General features: G+C 38.9%; 2 protein-coding genes across 2 annotated transcripts; one reads left to right on the top strand and one right to left on the bottom strand.

Moving 5' to 3' along the window:
• Window positions 1-2,063: 2,063 nt before the first annotated feature.
• Window positions 2,064-3,348, bottom strand: LOC104103532 (putative F-box protein At1g19160). Its single transcript, XM_009611481.2, has one exon. It carries the CDS (start codon window positions 3,274-3,276, stop codon window positions 2,209-2,211), a length of 1,068 nt encoding a protein of 355 aa, XP_009609776.1. The 5' UTR covers window positions 3,277-3,348; the 3' UTR covers window positions 2,064-2,208.
• Window positions 3,349-16,865: 13,517 nt separating this feature from the next.
• On the top strand, window positions 16,866-17,351 carry LOC138900364 (uncharacterized). The gene has a single exon (XM_070187098.1). It carries the CDS (start codon window positions 16,866-16,868, stop codon window positions 17,349-17,351), a length of 486 nt encoding a protein of 161 aa, XP_070043199.1.
• Window positions 17,352-21,438: the final 4,087 nt, after the last annotated feature.

The following is a 21,438-nucleotide window of genomic DNA, read 5'->3' as shown; positions in this document are numbered from 1 at the left end:
TTATTAAAGAAATTATTCCATGTTAAACATGTTTTCATCTTAAAGATATTTTTTCATCATCATAACACTTGCAAGCTTGCCTTTTCAAGTTATTTCCTCGAAGAAATGCAAATTTCACTAAAGGATTGAATTATTATTGCGAGCAAAGTGAATGCAAGTCAACACGTTGTGCTACTCAGCCTGGACTTCTAAAGTAAATAAAGATCCATGTAATGCAATTGCAGTAAGACATCCGAGAACTTATGTGGGATAGTTTCTTTCTTTATTTAATTAGCTAAATACGATCAACATTCATTATTTTCTAGAATAATTGGTACACTTTTTTGTTAGTTTTTATTCTATAACTTGTGCACACAATTTTTGAACTGATTTTTTTTACTCATGTGTCCAGAAACTATTTGGTTAATAAGAGGAAATCCTCTTTTCTGGTATCCACAATCTAGAACTACTTTTCAAATGCTTGTGGCATTCTTATTTCATCTACTGAAACTGTAAGGGCAAAGATCATAAGGTGGTGGTTAACCAAGCCCAAGAACAAGGTTCATTAGCTATTACTTCAGTGTCTTCCCTCTATCATTTCATGGGAAATTTGGAAGTATAGGTGTACATACAAATTTGAAGGAATTAGAAACTCTATTAGGAGGACAATGGATCAAATCACTTCTCTGATGCACCTGATCCTTTGCTCTCAGTTTCCTTCCACTCATTTTCCTTCTACTTTAATTGCCATATGCCACTTAGTGGATAATATCAAACCCAAGCTTGAATTTAAGCTTGTGAAATGGAACAAACCTATCGTTAATGAATTCAAATTGAATGTGGATGGTTGTAGCAAAGGAAACAGGGAAAATGCTGGAGGTGGAGGTATTCTCAGGAGCATTTTGGCCATATGATCATGGCATTTACTGCTTATCTTGGTCTTTGCATCAATAACTCAGCTGAGATTCAAGCTTTAAAAATTGGAATGAGATGGTTCCTTGATCATGGTTTCTCTAAGGTTGTTGTTGAATCTGACTCACTCCTCATTATTCAAATTGGTAAAAGGTGAGATCAAAAGTTCATGGCAAATCATAGATGACATTAGACAAGTGCAACAAATGAGTTTGCAAGGCCAATTCCAATAAACTCTACTGCATATCTCCTTGCCAACCTAGCTGAACATACCAAAAGAGACATGTTCTTCACTGAGGCTATAAGCCTACCACCTCAGAGTATATCCACATTGAAGCATGATTAAGTTGGGATACCCAGCATTAGATTCAGAGTTAAGAAGGGCAATTTTATATTTGACGCCGGCTGAATTTTCCTCATGTATTTACCAAGTTCTCTAATTTTTGTGAGCTCAAGTGTAAGGAGCAATCCTCCTCTTCTTTTCTCTTTTATGATCTAGTCAAATTTTACCTGTATTGAGGAGGTTTGCCTAGTCCCCCTCTTTGTACATGTTTGACATATCTATTTATCCGCTTAGAGGGAACCTTTGACCCAAAAAAAATCCCATTTTCCTTGATTCTTGAGTTAATTAATATCTCCTTTCCAGAAAGCACTACAACAACAGCAAGATGCTAAATCTCCATAAATAAGTTCAAACACAAGTCACTTGATTCTATAGAAACTAGACTTCAAGAGGAGCGACATACCAAAAAATCAGAGCCAAACTAATACTACCTCCATTCCAATTTATGTGAACCTGTTTGACTGAGCATGGCGTTTAAGAAAAAAAATAAAAACTTTTGGAATTTGTGGTCCTAAAGAAGTCAAAAAGGGGTCCAGAGTATTTGTATGGTTATAAAAGCTTCTCATTAAGGGTAGAATTGGAAGTTTAAGCTAAATTGTTTTCAAATTCAAAAAGAGATAATTTCTTTTGGAACAGATCAAAAAGGAAATAGGTTCACATAAACTGGAACGGAGTGAGTACCATCAAGTTGTACCAGGTCAAAATTTAACTCTATCCTCATCTGATGCTTATTATTCCACAATGAGATAAATTTGGTTGAACACTTCTTGCTGGCCGAAGGCATACAAAAACAAAACCAAACAAAAGAAAGAAATAAAAAGATAGATCACAAAGTAAAATGAGAAATTTATAACGAAACAGATCAAAATACAAAAAATTAAGACTCTAATCTGTTGCTGAATACTTTTTCACCAACAGAGATAATGTCTTCCATAAGAATTAGGACAAAGAATAGTTATACTCCTATTTCAAAACTAGCAATACATAAACGGCAAGAGGCCATCTACATTACCATAGACACCAATGATATCAATTTCTCCTGTAATCTCCTTAATTTCAATATCTCTCCAACTCTTCTTCTTCCAATCATAAAATAAAATCCATTTTGGTCCGCGTCCGAAGTTAACGATGAACACGATCTCACCATTAGGAGTATAACTACAGCAAAAGCAAGATACGTATTCTGCCTCCAAATACATTTGGGGAAAGGCAATAGTATTCTTCACCCATTCTTCACTACTTTCAGAACTCTCTAAAATCCAAAAATCCATCTCTCCCATTTCCATTCTTGAATGATCAATGGCTGTCAATTTTTCCTCCAATTCTATCAAGTTATAATAATTTAATGTAGGAATATAATATTCGTCTTTCCACAAGGAGATAATCCTGAAATTTTCAGTTCTAACATTATATTCCGCTATGCATGCTTTACCCTTGTAACAACCGAAGAAATAGCTAATTCCATCAATGCAAACTCCTCCATTAATAAAAATCAGAGATAACGAAGCGGGTGCACTTTTAATCTCTCTCCATGATTCAGCTGAGCCTAGAGTGAAAACCCAGTATCGCGAGGGTGCACTGCGAACATGTGTAATCATCAAAATTTTGTACTTCTTTTTCTCTGGTTCGAAACCTAACGAACAATAATGAACCGTTCTTTTTTCAAGGAAATTTTGGGAAGGAAGAGATATTACTTTTCTTGTAATGGGATTATAAATAACAGGGGGCTGCACCCATGAACCCCACAAGCAGAACAAACCTTTAACATAACCAAATCTTGGATATCTAGTTTCATTTATCTCCGCAATACGAAGAAAAGAGGCCTGATCTATGGTGTACAAATTTTTTCCATACCCTGAACTTGTCAGGAATTTAGTTTTATGAGGACGAGATATAGAGTGCCTTTGATGGATGTCTACAAAAGATGGATCAAATACAAGAGAGTTACAAAATTTGAAAACGCACCTAAAACGCATTAAAGACTCAACAGGAAGCCAAGAAAATATATGATAGATAATTTCTTCAGGAAGGAAAGAAGCCATTGGGGAAAGTGTTTGTCGACTGAAGAAGTTCCTCTAGGGTTTAGCCATACGTGTTTTTCGGTGTTCGGCAAAACCTTTCTTTTCCTTCGGGTATTCTATTTCCTCACGGAAAAGGGTTAAAAATATCCCCAAGAAATTCAAAAATAGTCATGTTTATAATTGGTAATTGAAAAATAGCCACAGTTTCAAAAGTAATCGAAATTTAGCCACTTTTAATGTAAAGATAAATCTGAACGAAAACACTGTTTGAAATCCGGAAAATATTCCAGCATAATATACTGGAGTTCTAGTATATTATACTGGAACTCCAGTATAATATACCGGTCCAGCATAATATGCTGGAAGTTCATACACAGGTGCTCCAATCTCTAGTATATTATGCTGGAACTTTTTGCGTGTTGGAGTTCCAGCATAATATGCTGGAAGTTCATACACAGGTGCACCAATCTCCAGTATATTATGCTGGATCGGTCCGTGTTGCCGCAAAATAATGGTTATTTTTCAATGAGTTTGCAAACAATGGCTATTTTTGAATTACCAGTTCGAAAACTTGCTAGCCCGTGCTATTTTTATTCTACTTTGGTATATTGTTCACATCTACCATCCGTTATACTATTAGGCCAAATCTACCCTTACCGTTAGCCAAACATTTTAAAAATACCCTCCACCTAACGGAAAGCCACCAAATTAAAAAAAAAGACTTATTTTTTATATCCATTAATAACCCGTTAAACCCCTTTTATTTACTGCACTTTTTTTCAAAGATTAGTCATCTCTTTCGTAGTCACTTGTTGAACTGAAGAAGTGAAAGACATAAAAATACCGACAAACATATATTCATTTATATATTTAATCACAATTCTTTTAATATCCTTATTGTAGTTCATTATATTCTACCTTTTCCAAAATTATTTTTCTTCTTCTACCTTTTCTCTTCTTTTTTTTTTCGTCCTGTCGAACTGTACCGAGTATTCACCATGATTTTCTTTCCACCATGACTTGAATATTTATAATATCTTATTAGGTTAACAATTCTGAAGTCTTAAGGCAGCTACCGAGGTATTTCTTCCTCCAATTGTGAGCCTTTGTTGATGAATATTTACGCACTATGATTTTCTTATTCTACTTTAAGCATTTGAGCTACGAGTATTATCGCAAAATCAGGCCTTAAGAACCAAAGTTAGAGTCCAAGTTATGGGGTGTGATGCTCATAATTCTTAGTAATAACTGAACTTATAATGAACAAAAATTATAAAATCATTATAGGAGATTCAATTTAATATCAAGCTACAGTCTAAGGAATTCATCAAAAATAAAATAAAGCACACCACTAAGTTGAAAAGTAACTCAACAAACATAAACACACTAACTTCATGTATTAACCAAATACAAGTATTATTAAAGTATATATCAGTTGTTACCAACATACAAACCAAATATCAAGTGTGCAGTACATTATACAATAGGATGCCATATTATAACCACACAAAAATACAAGCGAAAGTGATAAATGACATCCTAATACCACCATGAACAACTAAGAACCAAAATATAAGTTTTTACTAATCCTACCGCCACCATCATTCTCACTCTCTCTAAATGAATAAAATGTGTTAAGACGTCTCAGAAATCTAGGCTCTGTATTTTTATATAATGGGTTTAACGGATTGTGGGTTAATGTATTTTTTTAAAATGATCTTTTTTTAATTTGATATTTTCCGTTAGGTGGAGGGTATTTTTAAAAGGTTTTCTAACGGTAAGGATATATATGGCCTAATAATATAACAAATGGTAGATGTGAACAATATGCCAAAGTAGAGGGGTATATTTGACCCTTTTTCCATTTACTTATTATACCTTACCAAAATTATAACGTTGAATTTTTTTTTTAAAAGAGAAATTAATTTTAATTTTAATTTTTTCTGTTTTGTGAGGTAAAACTAATTAATTCTGTAACATATGCAAAAACCTTTGAAAACTTATTTTTCATATTTGAAAAGTGTGAAAGACGTAAAAATGCGTTATACCTATAGCAGAGTTGTGATAGGACATACTTAGAGGCTAGAGGCGTAAAAAGGATAGGGCACAATTAATGACTCAAAGAATAAAAATAAAAATAATACTATAAAGTTATTGTTTGAAAATCTAAAACTAAAAAACTAAACACACAAAAAATCATTATTATATAATACAAACAGAAGGTTAAAGACAAACTGACGTGTTAAAATTTTGAGTATTTAAGTATTAAAAAGACTTATTAAGCAATTTGGTTTCTAATTTTGGGGAAGTTTTCAGGGCTTACCCCCTAAATGAACGTTTGGAAAGTTGGGATTTTATACGCTTAAGCGGAATGCCCGGAAGGAAGAAAAAAAAAGGCAGCTCGGTGCATTAATCTCCCGCTATGCGCAAGGTCCGGGGAAGAGTCGGGCCACAAGAGTCTATTGTACGCAGCCTTATCCTATATTTCTGCAAGATACTGTTTCCACGGCTTGAACCCGTGACTCCTGGTCACATGACAGTAACTTACCAGTTACGCCAACGCCCGAAAAATTAAGACTAATACCCTCAATACTTACGCCCCGCTAGTCCGCCTTGGTGCTTTTTTAACCCGCCTCACCCTGGAGCTCGCCCTGAGACTCACCGAGAAAATGCCTATGAAGACACATATCCCATCTTCCTAAACCAGCGTATATGCTAAGCCAAAAGATTGAGGGTGATATAATATCCTTAGCCACACGAATCACCATCTATGTGTAAGGCGTTAGAAAAGACTTCATGCTAAATCAACAACAGCCACATAGTGGCTGAGCCAGAATTTATAACAAAAGAATCGAGAAAATGCAAATTTGCATAGCGAATGATTAATAGACTTAACTATCATGGGAATTCAGTAATTCACGTATATACAAAAAAAATTATTCTTACCTATTTGTTCAATGTAAGTTTTCACGAAGAGGATTCAATAGAACCTCTTTCAACACACTTAGTCCTTCGACTCAATTAGTTCTGCCACTGGTCTTTTTTTTTTTTCATTACTATTTTTTAAGCAAAGCCGCTAGTAAACCTTTTTTTTTTTGGGATTGCAATTAGACTTCTGATAAATGAAAAAAAGAAAAGAAAAAGGCTTAATACTCCTACTAAAGAAACAACTCATATATATGATACAGTTCCATCATTAAACGCCTATAAACAAGTAAATAAATCAACAACTCTTCCTACAATATATAATGTAACGACCCGACCGGTCGTTTTGAGTTCTAGCACGTCGTTTAGCAGTTTGAGGCTATGAGCAACTTCACTTCAGGTATTAGGACTGGTACACGTGGTCGGAATTGAAATTTCGGAAGTTCAGAGTTGATTTGAAAAGAAAATTCTCATTTCGGAAGCTTTAAGTTGGAAGAATTGACTAAGGTTCGATTTTTGAGTAAACGATCTCGGAATCGGGATTTGAAGGTTCCGACAGGTTCGTATGATGAATTCGGACTTGGGCGTATGTCCGGATCGGGTTTTGGATGATCCGGAAGCCTTTCGGCGCCTATTGTGGAACTTGGCATTTTGGAAGAATTTCATAAATTTGGGTTGAAGTGCATTTCAATGTTATCAATGTCTGTTTGGAATTCCGAGTCAGGGAATAGCTCTGTATGGTGATTCTGGTATTGGAGCGCGTCCGGAAGTGGATTCAGAGGTCTGTAGGTCATTTTGGAGTCATTTGGCTAAAGCTAGAAATTTGAAGTTTTTTGAAAAGTTTGACAGGAAGTGGACTTTTTGATATCGGGGTCGGAATCTTATTCTGAAAGTTGGAGTAGATCTGTAATATCATTTAAGAGTTGCACGCAAAATTTTGTGTCAATCCGAGTAGTCTAAGTATGATTCGACGCGTTCTAAGCGATTTAGAAACTTGAAGTTCAAAGTTTGATTCAATTTGGTTTTGGGGTGTGATTCTTGATTTTATTATTGTTTTACCCATTTCAAGAGTTCGAACAAGTCCGTATTATGTTTATAGACTTGTTGGAGTAGTTGAAACACACCAAATTTCTGCTTCTGGTTTACTTCTTCGCGAACGCGGTCACACCCTCGCGTTCACGATGAAGGTTTTGGGGTACTGTGGGCTGGGGATCTTTTGCCCTTCGCGTTCGCGTGCGCAGGACCGCGTTCGCGGAGGTCTGGGCCCTCTAGCCTTCGTATTCGCGTGACCTGGCCCGTGTTCGCGTAGAAGAGGCTGAGCTGAGTGGCTGATGTTCGTTCTTCGTGTTCACGAAGAAGCCCTCGTGTTCGCGAAGAAGCCCTTGCATTCGCGTAGAGTAGGCTAAGCGAACCTCCGCATTCACGTTGCTCCTGTCACGTTCGCGATGGGTAAATTTCCTGGGCCTGGGACGTTTGCCTTCGCGATCGCGAGGCGTCTTCCGCGATCGCGAAGAAGGCAGACCTGGGCAGAAACTTTTTAAAAACGGAACTTAGGCTATTTTAGCTCGTTTCCTCCATTGCTGAGCGATTCTTGGAGCTCTTAGAGAGGGGATTTCACTTAGCACTTTGAGATAAGTAATTTCTACACAATGTGAGTTAAATACATAGTTTATGGATAGATTATAACATGTAAATTATTGAAAATCATGGGTTTAGGTGAAAACCTAGGTTTTTGATAAAAATGAGATTTAACCATGGGATTTGTTATGGAATTTAGTAGAAATCATATATTCATGTTCATAAGGTTATGGGAAACAACTTTCTTCGAAAATTTTCGGAATCCCAGTACGTGGGCCCGGGGGGGGGGGGGGGATGAATTTTAGGAATCTTGTAATTTGGGTCTGGTAATCACCTTAATAGTGAAAATATGAACTTTTGAGCATAGATTGACTAGTTTATGTAATGTTTGACAAGTTTCGAGTCGTTTGGCGTCAAATTTGGAGGTTTGGGCGCGTTCTTGTATTTGGGAAGTAGGCTTCGGGACGAGGTAAGTCTCCTTTCTAACCTTGTAAGAGGGAATTAACCCCATAGGTGAACTAAATTATTGTGTGCTTCTATTTGTGGGGGCTATGTACACACGAGGTGACGAGAGTCCGTACGTAGCTACTAGCTATGTGTCACGACCCCAAATTTCCTCTGTAGGATGTCGTGATGGCGCCTAGTCTCTAAGACCAGGTAAGCCTATTAATGCAGAATAATAATAAATATCTGAAATAAATAAACTACAATTCAAACAATTTCAACTCCCAAAACCCGGTAGAAATAAGTCACAAGCTTCTAAGAATTTATTCTCTATGTCTCTATACATCATAGTCTAAAGCAAATAAGGAAGACAACATAGTAAGATAGAAGGGGACTCCGGAGTCTGCGGACGCTGGCAGATGTACCTCGAAGTCTCCTCGTATAGCTAGTTTACTGATGCGTGGTCTGATAAGATGTACCTGGATCTGCACAAAAAGATGTGCAGAAGCTTAGTATGAGTACACCACAGCGGTACCCAGTAAGTGTCAAGCCTAACCTCGGTAGAGTAGTGACGAGGTCAGGTCAGGCCCTACCGAAGAATAAATAATGGCATGGTAAAATGTTTAAATAATATTATAAAATAAAATGACAATGGAAATGAATCAAGTAGTATGTCACATTTAATTACATCAAATAATGGCAAATAAATACCTCGTTGAAACAAAACAAAATCCTTTTCAACTTTAAGAAAATCACACAATAATCAAAGGCAAATGCGGCCATAAATCAATATCAATAAGGGCACTCCCGAGGTACCGCCTCGTAGTCCCAAATCATAAACAAATTCACAATATCTCATTTCCTTATATCACCGCAGGAACCTTCACAATTTATTTAAAGAAAATATTTTTTCCGAAATAGCATCCCGCGTTTTAGCCACCCTTATCACACCGCATGACTTCTAGTAGTTACCCCTACTAGCCACGCGTATCAAGCCACCCTTATCTCACCGCATGCGTTTTAACACCCAGACCTTATACCACCGCATGCGTATCAATATCTCAATTTATCACAATTTGCACCTCAAGTGCTCAAATAATTTAACTTGCCAAAATAATTCAACAACAATATTTTTCCATAATAAAGAGCTCACTGCTCCATCACAACCAGTACAGAAACTTACAAAAATATTCAGGAGTAAATAATTCAGGAAAATAATATTTCAAAATCTTTAACACGTTGCTTCAATATCAAGTTTAAAAATACCGAATACTTCAAATTAATAATGTTTAATTTAAAGAAAATCAACCTTCAAATAATGCACAGAATAAAAGAAACAAAGTTCCAACTAAACAGATAAAATCATTAGCAGGAGAAGGTTAAACAAATTTAAAATATAAATATTTTAATCAATGATGAAGAATATAACAAGATAGAATATTTTAATAAATGCACAACAATGATCTACACAATTTAAAAATATAATCCTTCACATTTAGCCCGTGTACACACTCGTTACCTCGTGTACACGACTTTCAACACAATTCAATAATCACATTAATATCAATCCTAGGGAAAATTTCCCCACACAAGGTTAGACAAGTCACTTACCTCGACTTGCTCCAATTTAATCAAGTATTATACTTTTTCCTCGATTTTCCGACTCTGATCGACTCGTATCTAGTCATAATTAATTTGATACAGTCAACAAAAATTATAGAAATCAATTTCATAAGAAAATATTACATCTTTTTCAATAAAATCCGAAATTAACTCAAAATTTGCCCGTGGGGCCCACATCTCGGAATCCGACGAAACTTACAAAATCCGATAACCCATTCAATTACGAGTCCATCCATACCAATTTTACCAAATTCCGATAACAACTCGACCTCCAAATCTTAAATTTTCGTTTTTGAAAGATTTTGCAAAAATCTTGATTTTTCTTTCATAAATTCACGGATTCATGATGTAAATGAGTATGGAATCATAAAATATAATCAATATAGGATAAGGAACACTTACCCCAATGTTTTCCCGTGAAAATCGCTCAAAAATCGCCTAAGAACCGTGCTCCAAAAATCCAAAACGAAATGAATGAAATGACCATTTTTGGTCCTTAAGTTTCTGCCAATCCGTCACTAAAAGTCCATTTTCCATCACTAAAAGTCCATTTTTGTCACTAAAAGTCCACCAGAAACAACTCTACCAGCTTTCCTTTAATCGATCATAACTTTATGTACAAATGTCCAAATGATGAATGGTGTAACTTTCTGAAAACTAGAATCAAACGACTACAACTTTCATGTTTTGAAAATTTTCCGATCTTATGAATTTCGAGCTATAAGCTTCCAAATTCGGCTCCACACATCAAAACTTTCCTGCAAAACTGCTCTACCAGCTTTCATTCATTCCATCATAACTTTCTGTACAAATATCCAAATGATGAGTGGTTTAACTTTCTGGAAACTAGAATCAAAGAGCTATAACTTTCATGTTATGAAATTATTTTGATTTCTTATAGATTGTGCGATATAAGCTTCCAAATTTTTCTCCATGCACCAGAATTTTCTGGCGAAATTTCTGCAACAGAAATTTCCAGCAGCCTTCTGTCCGAAATCCATTCCGTTTACCTTCCGAAATCCACCCGAGACCCTCAGGACCTTAACCAATTATACCAACATGTCCCAAAATACAATACGAACTTAGTCGAGGCTTCAAACCACATCAAACAACATCAAAACGATGAATCGCACCTCAAATCAAAATCTATGAACTTTGAACTTTCAAATTCTGTATCTTGTGCCGAAACATATCAAATCAATTCGGAATGACTTCAAATTTTGCACACAAGTCATAAATGTCATAACAGACCTATTCCAATTTCCAGAATCAGATTCCGACCTAGATATCAAAAAGTCACCCTCCCCTCCGATCAAACTTCCCAAAAATTTAACTTTTGGCATTTCAAACCTAATTCTACTACGGACTTCCAAATAAAATTTCGATCACACTCCTATGTCCAAAATCACCATACGGAGCTGTTGGAATTATCAAAATTCTATTCCGGGGTCGTTTGCACATAATTTGACATTCGGTCACTATTTGAACTTAAACTTTTAGTTTTTTTATCAAAATTTCATATCTCGGGCTAGGGACCTCGGAATTTGATTTCGGGTATACGCCTAAGTCGCAAATCACGATACGGATCTACCGGAACTATCAAAATACTGGTCGGAGTCAGTTTGCTCAAAATATTAACAAAAGTCAACTCAGTTGAGTTTTAAAGCTCTAATTCACATTTTAATTTATTTTTCACCTGAAAACATTCCGAAAATTTTTACGGATTATGCACGCAAGTCGAGGAATGATAAATAGTAATTTTCGATGTCTTAAAATATAAAATTAATTATTAAATTTAAAAATAATATTTTGGGTCATCACACTATGCCTATGTCCGGGTAGTTTTAGGCTCACATCATGCCTTGTTGATACTGTCATTGATTTATGTTTATTGTCTGCCTTGAGAGGGAGCGAGATTGAGTTTGCTTATTAAATATTTTTGAAAGGAGATGAAATTGAAGAACGTAAGATTTAAAAGGGTTCGTTTGAACTTTGTAATTTCGAAAAGGATTGAGTAATGCTATAATAGCTTAAGAAATCTATGTGTAACCGCGTTGCATGTATGTTTCGCGAGCCGGGTAATTTTCTTAAAAAGCTACAAATTAAATTTTCTTTATTTTGAAAATAATCAAGAAAAAGATATGATTTTAATGTTAAATATTTATTTGACCGCGTCGCAAGTATGATCCGCGAGCAGGGAGATTTTTTAAATTTATAATTGACCGCGTCGCACGTATGATTCGCGAGCGGGGTATTTCCTTCTACCACTCTTATGAGATCGGGTCGTTCGCCTTGGCAGGATTTATGTACCACACTCTCATGGGAGCGGACCGTTCGCCTCGGCAGGTTAATAGATGCATCTATGGTTCGCGCCGTTCGACCCTTGGCAGTGCGCAATTTACTTTTATGTTGGATCAGGCCGTACGCCTCGACATTTTCTATATATATATTATCCTCATGAAATCATGCGTAACGTTTGGCAAGAAGCCAGTGTATCTGAGGGTTTTTCCCTGATTTGGATTATGACAACCTCTTTGATGAAATCCACTATATCTATATATATGCTCTGGTTACAGAGGGAACTTGCTAGTTGAGAGCTTGAGTAAATTGTGAAGAGGAAAATTGTACTACGTATTTTATATTTGTTTGTTTCATATATTTACTATGTCTCATATTCATTCACTTCTTTACTATACCTGATATTATTGGACCACTAGCAAGTGTCGAAATCGACCCCTTGTCATTACTTCTTCGGGGTTAGGCGGGATACTTAGGTATGTGTTGATTTACGTACTCATGCTACACTTGCTGCACATTTTTGTGCAGGTACACATATGTTTAGCGGCCTTGTGGGCGCAGAGGCGCGATTATGGCGGGGACTTAGGTGAGCTGCATTCTATACAACGATCCGCAGCCAACAAAGTCTCCCTCACAGTACTTACATTTTTCATGTCCAATTTGTATTCCGGACAGCTGTTGTATTTTATTTTACATTCCTAATTAATGCTTATACACTTGTCACATCGGATTTTGGGATGATTATGGATTGCACTGTATTGAAACTTTTAAAGATATTATTATGTATTTTGTAAACTCCATCTTCTACTATTTAATTGAAGGGAAAAACTATGATTTTAAAAATATTAAAATGAGACCTGAATTAAGTATTTAGTGTTGGCTTGCCTGACAGCGGTGTCCGGCGCCATCACGACCTTTAATAGATTTTGGGTCGTGGCATATAATTAGTCACTAAAACTCTTACTAAAATATAAAATTAATCGCTAAAACCATTATTCATCGAAGATAATTAGATTCCTTCACCAATAAACATAAAAGAATGACATTGTTTTAATATGGAATTCATGGATGAAAATATAAAAATATTTGAAAGCTAGAGATCAAAATAAAAAAAATTAACATCTGAAAACCAATAGTAAGTTATAATATGAAATTAAAACCTAACTATGTTTTACAATCAGAATTATATGCGGCACATTGGCTCAAAATAAGCAAGTTATTTAAGATAGATAAAAAAAAAAAAAAGGATTTTGAGGAGTAAGACTTAATTAGCTAAAGAAGAATTCCCGCGTGAACTTAAGGAAATTTTCACATTTTTAAAATATAATTATCCAGTTTAACTGGAACTGTTGTATTAATCTTGAAATAATAGTGGGGATGTGGCCTTACCTCCAAAGATTACAACACAAGGGCAAAGGGTGTCCTTCAAAAAGAACAGGAGATGTATTATAACGTTACTCCCCTGTTCGACTAAAGATAGACTAAGCAAGATTAACTAACAAAAAAGTTTTGCTTTATCATATTTTGTCCTTATGGTAGGCATTGAAATTTGTCCAAGATGAGGGGCCTTTTGTACCACTAGCAAGCTGTTGAAAAGAGAGGTAAATCTTCTTTTCAGAGCTGGATGTAGCAAGCTTAGCAAGATGATCAGCCACTTGTAGTTATCAGTTCTACTATTCTTGAGCATATTTGTTACCAACAGTGAGTCTAGAATTTTGCACACGACAAATTATAAAAATTATTGATCGGCAGCGTCAGGCTTGCTTGGGATGCTTAGTCAGGCGCTTGTAACTGCATCAAAAACGAGAGCTTTTCATCTGTGCATCACGGAATTTTTCAAGTGTGTCATAGTGGGGCAAGCCTTGAGCGAATCTAAGAAATTTAAAAAACGGATAACAATTGAATTTAGAGGTGGTTTTAAGGATATATGAATTAATTCAATACAAATAATTAATGACATTAGATTAAGCAGATAAAAAATGTGATAAATTGCCAAACCGAATAATGAGAGTGATCCCGGACTCAATAACAGCATAACAAAGTAGCTGCCCTCGATCCCGAGCTCACACTAATGAAGAACTGATGAACAAAAGTAAGAACTTTGAATAATAGAGAGAATAACAGTTTATTGCCTTGGTATGCATGTTACAATGTGTCATGAATAATAAGTTTTTACCTTTATATAGTAGGGGAATTTTACCCTAAGTACAATTCTAAGAAAGGTAAAAAATCCCCCGTTTCACTAATCACTGATTTCCTGCTGATACGAGCCGAGATTTACGTCGTTCTGACTTCGAACACGTGTCAGCCATCGGCAGGTCACCTCTGAACGCGAAGCGTCACAAAACCTCTATAAAAGCTTCCATTCCTTGTTCATTTTTCACTGTTTGTCCAAACTTCTACCTTCGATTCTCAAAGCTGTTACTAACCTTCTTCATACATTCATATTTTTACCTCCGTTCTTCAAGATTTCTCAGTAATATCCAGGCTTTTACCTAGTTTTTACCCAAATCAGTACACTTGACTCTTCATTTTTCAAAATCTTTTCTTAGACCTTTTAAGCTTTTTCAGATAACAATGGCTAAAACATCCAAATATGTTCCTCAACAAGTCGCTTCTTCCTCTTCTTCCCAACCGACAGCTGAAATTGGGGTCGTCACTCCCGATATAGTCATCCTCGAGATGTCTGCTCATGGCGCGACTACCAATGAACCGGCTCCCGAGCCTCCCTTGAAAATGTTCATTCTTGGGGGCTGCTAAATTACATATGACTTTAAGGTTGAAAAGCCCTCATCGGTGCAAGGCCGGGGTGAAAGAGCATCAAGGTATATATGCTTCATTACTGAAGACGTCCTTCTCATAGTCCGAGGGGACTGCAACTAGGAGGGTAAGAACATAGTAGTCCCCGGGCCTGAGGACGCTATCACTACCCATGTGGAGGGGTATCTAAGTGTTTACACTTATCCCTTCAGATTGGGCCAGGTGGACCCGGTTATCCTGGACTTCTGCAAGAGGTACGAAGTGTGCCTCGGTCAGATCCATCCATCACTGTGGAGGATCGTGATCCTCCTTCGTTACTTCATGAACAAGACCGAATCCCGTCGGTTCACCATCGATTACCTACTCCACCTATACAGTTCTTGAATCTTCTGATGGGGACTAATAAAGCTCACACGCCGAGCCAGCAAAGCCCCATTCTCAAGTATCGATGAGGACCGGGATCGGGGCTGGCAGGGATGCTTCGTTCGGGTGAAGACCGAAGACTTGATCCCCCCCGAGTTCATGTCATTCCCCGAGAAGTGGAATGCATCTCATAAGTACAACTTTCCTTTAAACATTAATTTTATGTTTATCTCCTTTTTCCTCACTAGTACTTATGGTAATGCAGTTGTTGCCCGAGTCCCAAATGCATCCCTCGGTTCAAGGAGTGGATCGAGGGCATTTGTTAGCAGATGCCTTTTTCTCATGGTAAGACCTCTCTCCCAAACAAGTAACATTAGGCTCCCTTTTTTGCATCATATTCTCATTTTTTTTCCTCTTTTCTTTTTGAAGGTTTGCCTAAGAACACTGATCTTAGGCCTTTAGAAGGAGACGAGGACATGCCCTCGTCTATTGATCCCTCCGCTTTGGGGCAGCTCAAGTCTGCAACGTGGGAAAAGAAGAAGAAGAAAAGAAAAGCTTCAGACTCCCCTAGCTATGCGGTGAGGCCCAAAAAGAGATTGGCTCGTAGGCCAAAGAAAGGCTCTGGTTCCCGAGCACCGGACTTGGACTCACTTCTTCTGCACAGGGATGAGCCCGAGGAAGATTATATTTTTGTGGCCCATGGGCCGATCTCCCTCAGGTGTGGGAGACCAATATGGAGACAAGAGTTGAGACCCCTTGGGACGTCGGCTCTGCTCTGCCCGGTGTAATAGAGATTTCAGGGTCGCCCTCGTACACCGAATCCATGCTCGCAAGTGGTGAAAGAGCGGTCTAACGAAGGGGCTCGTGGTGCAGACGACCCCCTCCGTTCCTTTTTCGACGGCATGGATTCAGCCGTTTTGGAAGACTTTTCCGGGTTGGGCGACCTAGAAGTGCCGAGAAAGGATCCATCTTAAAAAGTCGGTGGATTGAATTCGAGCCCAAAATTAATCAACTACTTTCCCACCCCGAGTATGGATCCCGGCCGCAAGAGGTCGATAATCATCACTGTCCCTAAAGATGCCCGGGTTCTTTCAGCTCCCGTGGGAGTCGAGCTACCTCCGATTCCTAGTGACTAAGGAGGACCAGACAAAGTTGAATAAGGTTGATGTGCCATGCCTTTTCAATGAGGCGCAACAAGCGCTGAATCGGGTAAGGCATCATTATGACACTTCGAACCTTTACTTAGGTTTTTATACTTCTCATATTTTTTCATCCATTTGTAGGCCTCTATACTTCATTATGAGAGCTTCCTTCAGCATCGGGCCGAGGTCTACCAGCTCGAGCTCGAGGTTAAGGAGCTTGCCCAAAAAAGGGACATGTACAAGATTCTCAGTGAGCACCACAATGGGGCCTTCAAAGACCTTCAGGCTAGCCTGGACGGGGCCCAAAAGGAGGCTTCGACCCTGAGGGGGGAACACACTGATTTGGTCGATCAAGTAAAGGTTTTTGAAGTTAGCGATGAGGACTTATCCATGGGGACTAATGGCCAAACTTAGCAGGTTCAGCAGAAGATCGACCAGATTGACCAACTCCGAGCCGAAATGAATGAGGTCCAAGCCATGGCCGATGGTTGGAAGATCAAAATGGACCGGTTGGCATCGGTAGAGCTTCAAATTCGAGTGGCAAAAGAGAAAGCCGATAAGTTGTCCCAGCTGAACGATGAACTCCGAGCGCAATTGAGCTCGGCTTTGGTAGAGCGGGGTGCCCTCGGCAGTGAATGTGAAGCTATAAAGGCTCGACTGTGCACAACCTCCACCGATGCTGAAGAGATGGTGGCCCAGTATACGACCGATGTCGAAGCAGCCGAGGCCAGCCTGAAGACCACTGTTGATTACGTAAGGCGGGTATCCCGAAGGGAGACCCTCGAAGAGATTCATGCTCGGGGCTTCGACCTATCTTCCGAGATCGAGGAGGCAAAAAGACTTGAGGTCGAGGCCAAGAAGCTATCTGATCCCGAAGATGAAGAGGGCTCCAAGGGCTCTGAAGAATCCGAAAGCCCCGACGGTGCTGGTAACTGGTCGGGTTCCGGTGAAGATCAGGCATAGATGCCTTAGGTTTATTTTTGTTTTTGTTTTTTGTATCTTGTACATACATTTGTTGAGGCGGTTTTTGTTGGGCCTCTTGTAAAGGCATTCCGGAATGTATAGAAATTTTCCCTTTTCAGCAAACTCAATTGTTTTAGCATCTTTTTATGACTTCTAACCTTGCAAACATTTCTAATGCCTTAGCATAGGATATAACATAGTAACAAGTCATTTGTTTTTCGAGGTTTTGAAAACTCGAAGTGACTTGAAATGACCAGGAATTTTCCAAAATTCTTAAGTATTCTTAGACGATGCTTTTGCTGAGGGTAACCTTTTTGCAAGTTTTGAATTTTATTTGAAGGCCTTACTTTTCGATAACGAGCTGCGGACGTCTCCGAACCGTTTTTAGGGTGGCTGTAGCCTTTTAAGTTCAGACACTGCAAACTAGGCTTTGTGTCTCCGGGTTTTGTCTCGGATGACAGTCCCTGAGTGGGAGTAGCCCTTTTGGGCTCGGATACGTGTGGACCTTGGGCTCGATAGTCTACGGGTAGGAATATCCCTTATGCTCGATACTTTTAAGAAGTAAAAATGTGTATCAAGAAAGGTAGAAACTTTCTTTCATTTCTATTCGTAACAAACAAAATGGTAAGTGTGTAAAAGCTCGTGTTATGGCTGAGGTGGTCTACGTGTGGACGGTTCATTTGATCATTTGGCCCTTACAATAAATCTTAACCACCAAGTTGAGGCTGTTCAAGCACAAATTTTCCTCCCTTGCTAAAAATCTTAACCCGAGGGCAATGGGCCACTTGTAAAGACATTCCGAAATGTATAAAACATTTTCCTTGTTTTGGGAAAACTCAACTGTTTTAGCATCTTTTTATGACTTCTAACCTTGCAAACATTTCTAATGTCTTAACATAGGATATAACGTAGCAACAAGTCATTTGCTTTTCGAGGTTTTGAAAACTCGAAGAGACTTGAAATGACTGGGAATTTTCCAAAATGCTTAAGTATTCTTAGACGATGCTTTTGCCGAGGGTAACCTTTTGACAGGTTTTGAATTTTATTTGAAGGCCTTATGTTTCGATAACGAGCTTCGGATGTCTCCGAACTTGTTTTAGGGTGGCCGTAGAATGTTATGTTCTGGCACTGCCTAATAGGCTTTGTGTCTCCAGTTTTCGATAACCCGAGCCATCCGAGTTTGTCTCGGACGATAGTCCCCGAGTGGGAGTAGCTCTTTGGTCTCAGATAGGGGTAGCCTTTGGGCTCTATAGTCTCCGGGTAGGAATAGCCCTTAGGCTCGATACTATTAAGAAGTAAAAATATGTATTAAGCAAGGTAGAAACTTTCTTTCATTTATGTTCGTAACAAACAAAATAGTAAGCGTGTAAAAGCTCGTGTTATGGCTGAGGTGGTCTACGTGGGCAGGGTTTATTTGGCTGTTACAATAAATCCTAACCACCAAGTCAAGGCTGTTCAAGCACAATGTTTCATCCCTTGCTAAAAATCTTAACCCGAGGGCGATGGCCCCCAGTATTCAAGGTCGATCTTCGAGAGAGCTTGGATATTGTTGATGCAACCATCGACTCTGATTTTAAATCGGTCTTCGATTCTAAGTTAGCAAGATCCACTGTTGCCTCGTTAAAACCCTTGGCAAAAAACCCATTTGGGACAAAACCAGTTCAAGGAAAAAAGAGTTCAACGCGTGCTTTCATACCTAACAGCTACATCCTCTTTTGGTTGTTGTCTGCAAGTGTTAGTCCAATTCGCAATATATAAAAAAAGAAAATGAATGAGGTCGTACCTTAGCAGTAGTATCATTTTAAGTGGGTCACGTTCCAGTTGTTCGGTAGTGGTGCACCGTTCCCTGGTTTGAGTTTGTATGAACCTTTACCGGTAATCCTGATGACTCGATATGGACCTTCCAAAGTCGGTCCCAGATTCCATTCGTTCGGGTTCCGAATATTCACTGTCACCTTTCTTAACACCAAATCCCCGATATTAAAGTGTCGGGGTTGTCTCTTCGATTGTAATATCTTTCTATCCGTTGTTTCTGGGCGGCCAACCGGACTAGGGCGTCCTCGTGCTTCTCATCCAATAGTTCCAGGCTTGTGTTCATGGCATCACCGTTTGATTCTTCGGCCGCATATCGGAACCTGAGACTCGGTTCTCCCATCTCGACCGATATTAGTGCTTCGGCATCGTAGACCAATGAAAACACAGTGACGCCGGTACTAGATCTTGAGGTCGTACGATATGCCCACAAGACCTCGGGAATTTCCTTCCATTTTTTTTGGTATCAAGCAACCTTTTCTTAAGGTTTTGGAGTATGGTCTTGTTTGTAGATTCTGCATGTCCGTTCCCACTAGGGTGATAGGGTGTTGACAGGACCCTTTTGATTTTATGGTCTTCAAAAAATTTACTTACCTTGTTGCCAATGAACTGCTTCCCGTTATCACACACGATCTTGGCCGATATCCCAAACCAACATATTATGTGGTCCCAAACGAAATTGATAACTTCTTTTTCTCGGACTTTCTCGAATGCCTGAGCTTCGACCCATTTAGAAAAATAGACAGCCATAAATAGTATAAATTGAGCCATATCGTATGCCCACGGCAAGGGACCGACAATGTCCATTCCCCATTTCATGAATGGCCAAGGTGACAAGACCAAGTGTAGCAGCTCTCCGGGCTGGTGGATCATCGGTGCATGCCTTTGACAGCCATCACATCTTCGTACAAAGTCCCTTGCATCTTTCTCTATGTCGGTTCAGTAATATTCGGCCATGATTATTTTTCTAACCAATGACTCTACCCTCGAATGGTTCCCGCAGGTGCCCTCGTGAACTTCTATCAAGAAATATTCGGTGTCTCCCGGTCCCAATCATACGACGAGTGAGCCGTCGAGTGTTCTTCTGTACAAAGTGCCATCCGACAAGCTAAACCTGGCCTTTGATTCTTTAGGATCCGATGGAAACTTTCTGGTCTTAAAGTAATCTATATACTTATTTCTCTAGTCCCAAGTCAAACTTGTTGAGTTTATTTTGGCATGCCCTTCCTCCACTATAGATTTCATGAGTTGAACAACCGTTCTTTAGCTGAATTCATCGTCATCATCCGATGACCCCAAGTTAGCTAGAGCATCGGCTTCGCTATTTTGATCCCGGGGTACGTGTTGTAGGGTCCATTCCTTGAATTGATGTAGTGTTACCTGTACTTCTGTCCAATTACCTCCGCATTTGTTCTTCTTTTACTTCGAATGTCTCATTGACTTGATTTACCGCAATGAGGGATTCACATATAGCTTCGACCACTTCGGCCCCCAGGCTTTTATCTAGTTTAAGACCTGCAATCATGACCTCATACTCGGCCTCATTGTTAGTCAATTTTACAGTTCTAATGGACTGCCTAACTACGTTACCCGTACGCTTCAATACAATGCTGAGTCCGTACTCCTTTGCATTCGAGGCACCGTCAGTAAAGAGGGTCCAGATTCCCAAGAAGATCCCCGAGGTTATCAACAATTCCTTTTCGATGTCGGGTATTAAAGCCAGCGTGAATTCGGCCACGAAGTCTGCCAAAATTTGAGATTTGATGGTGGTCTAGGGGTGATATTTGACATCGTACCTGCTAATTTCTATGACCCATTTGACCAATCAGCCCGAGAGCTCGGGTTTGTGCATTATGTTCCTTAACGGGTAAGAAGTTACAACGCATATGGGGTGGCATTGAAAGTATGGTTTCAATTTCCTGGAGACGCTTAGCAAAGACAACGCCAATTTTTCTAGGTGAGGGCACCTCATTTCGGCCTCGCCTAGAGTTCTACTAACATAATAAATGGGAAATTGCGTACCTTCCTCTTCTCGGACTAAGACTTCACTTACCACTATCTGGGATACCGTTAAGTATAGGTACAGTTGCTCGTCTGTCTTCGGTGTATGGAGCAAAGGTGGACTCGAAAGGTACCGTTTGAGTTCTTCCAAAGCCTGCTGGCACTCCGAGATCCATGAAAAGTTATTCTTTTTCTTTAATAACGAGAAGAAACGATGACTCTTATCGGAGGATCTCGATATGAATCGGCCCAGGGAGGCTATGCGCCCGGTTAG

This window comes from Nicotiana tomentosiformis, chromosome 10 (assembly GCF_000390325.3).
Source record: "Nicotiana tomentosiformis chromosome 10, ASM39032v3, whole genome shotgun sequence".
In the NCBI taxonomy this organism is placed as follows: Eukaryota; Viridiplantae; Streptophyta; class Magnoliopsida; order Solanales; family Solanaceae; genus Nicotiana; species Nicotiana tomentosiformis.
The sequence above is the reverse complement of the archived record's forward strand: the minus strand, read 5'-3'. Positions and strand labels throughout refer to the sequence as shown.